General features: G+C 36.3%; 1 protein-coding gene across 1 annotated transcript; it reads right to left on the bottom strand.

The window, feature by feature from the left end:
* Positions 1-334: 334 nt before the first annotated feature.
* LOC131032963 (uncharacterized) lies at positions 335-1555 on the bottom strand. The gene has a single exon (XM_057964065.2). It carries the CDS (start codon positions 1553-1555, stop codon positions 335-337), a length of 1221 nt encoding a protein of 406 aa, XP_057820048.2.
* Between the last annotated feature and the right edge of the window lie 809 nt (positions 1556-2364).

Here is a 2364-nt window from a genome sequence, read left to right as displayed (position 1 = left end):
TGCAATTTTAAATAATAAAATCAAAACTAAAAACTTAAAATATGCCCATTTCACAGTTAAAAACACATGCATAACCAATAAACATTTTACACCCTAAAAATCTTAACAAATGATTTATTTATTCTCATTATCTTGAATTTTTTTCTCATTATCGTGAACCTCGAGCCTCTGCTAAGCTGGCCAGTAGATGATACACAAGGGAAGGAGGAGATTTCATAAGCTTTGTGGAATACATGTAGTAGAACAGAGATCCACATGGGAAGGATAAGAGTTCAGCTTCACACAAACCATGTCCTTATAGACATTATTAAACAATAGCAACATTGTAGAGATATTATAATGAGGAAGAACATACAAGTGAGCTCCAATTGAGCAACCCCAGCCTCATGATCCCAATGGAGGTTTTGGGCCATGACTTTTCTCTGCTCTTCTGCAACATTACTCTTCCCCAAGATACCCAAGCCTGCCACGGCAATCTTTTGTCCCAGCTCGTTCCCCACTCCAACAATAATTTCAAACCGATCTCAACCTCACTTTCACCTTCCCCAAATTTCTCCTTAGACAAATAAATCTGACCAAGAACCAAATGAGGCTCCCCAATAAACGGATTGTGAGCACAAGCCTTCAACAGAAGAGCCTCTGCAGATTCATCACACTCCTTCCTGCACACAGCTTCCCAATACAAATCTCTCGCTTTAAGCTCATCTGATTCACTCAAAACAACAGTACAGTTATTAAAAATAGGAGGAATAACCAAATCCGCATCTTTTAATTCCATTTTTGAATCTCCCACAATCTCCTTTTTCCTCAATTCATTCTCCTCTGCTGTCACCAAATTATAGATGGTTCCCATCCGAGAAATGAAATTCATCCACAGCCCTGGTTTGCCATCACCAGGAAACAGAGTTTTCCATGCATTTCCCCCAGACTCAAAATCCATCCTTCCATTATAATTATCATAAACACCGTCATGATAACCATAAAGCTGCTCTGAGAAATCGGCCATGGTGATCAAAACCATAATGGCTACAAACCTCCGAGATAGTCTCACATCCTTACCTGTTCTCCAGTTTTGTACTACAAATCCCTCTTCTGGCAACACCTTCTGCAATTTGCTCTTCTGGGAGTTTGATAAAGCACTGATTATCTCTTCGTCGTTGGGATAGGCTTTTATGACAAGGTCACAGACGATTAAAAGTCGAGGAGTGGTGCAGAAGACGCTGACAAACTCCTCTGCCTCTGTTCCGATCAGATCAGACACCATTTTTCTGTCACCATCGTGATTGAAAAGAGGGATGGAAAGATCAGCATATGCACTGTGGAATAAACCACAGAGGGAAACAGAATTGGGGGCATTCCACAACTTCAGCATGCGATAAACAGAGAAAAGATGATCAAAGAAAGTGGTGATCCGGTGGTTGTATTCTACAGCTTTGGCATTTTTTATAGCAGAAATGTAGGCTGGCAGCACAGGGTCGATTTCTGCGAAAGATTCAGCTAAAAAAGGCCTGGTTCTGTGGAGCAATGCATCCAGATCTGCTGTACCCTTGGCCATGATGCCCCTCTTTCACACCGTTTACAGCTACTCTGCTTCTTTGTCTATTTAAAGATGGTGTTCCATATTACCCACGTATATATCATTGCCTCAAGACACACAAATAATTGTCTTAAAATAATGCATCTTCACGTCCGGCCACCCAAAACATGTTTGCACGTGAAATAATGTTTTGTTGGACATCTTTGATTTTTTGTTTGTGTCTGGTTTGGATGAGATTGAAATCTTTCTATATGGAGATGGATGTCTTATATTGAAAAGTTGGATAAGTTATATGAAAATGGATGGAGGAAATTTATATAAAATACAGTTTAAAAATTTGTATTATTATAGCATTATATATCTCTTATAAATGAATAATATTAATTAAGGGATATTTTTATATTAGAATAAAATATATAAATGTATTTTAAATTATATAGTAAAAGTAAATAAATTTTAAAGATAAATTTATAATGTGTGTTTTGATTGTAAGTTTTAATATTCTTTTTCTCATACACATATAAAAATATATTTTGTGTTTCATTTCTTATTTCTTATATGAGTAGTTACAATGGTTATTTATAGGTTTAGGCTCATCATGCATGGAATGATGTCTTACCAAAGGCATAAGAATCAAACATTTAGATATATATTTGTAGCAAAGTTTTGGAGGACATAAGTAACAATTTACTTATCTTAAAGAAACAAGAGTTCACACATGTAAACGTAGAGGCGTCATATGTATGCATGTATGTTTCAACTTTAAGTTTCAATATTTTATTCTCCTGTATTTTTTTTGGTTCCATTTCTTGTATGAGGAGGTGCAA

The sequence above is a fragment of the Cryptomeria japonica genome, chromosome 10 (genome assembly GCF_030272615.1).
Source record: "Cryptomeria japonica chromosome 10, Sugi_1.0, whole genome shotgun sequence".
In the NCBI taxonomy this organism is placed as follows: Eukaryota; Viridiplantae; Streptophyta; class Pinopsida; order Cupressales; family Cupressaceae; genus Cryptomeria; species Cryptomeria japonica.
The sequence above is the reverse complement of the archived record's forward strand: the minus strand, read 5'-3'. Positions and strand labels throughout refer to the sequence as shown.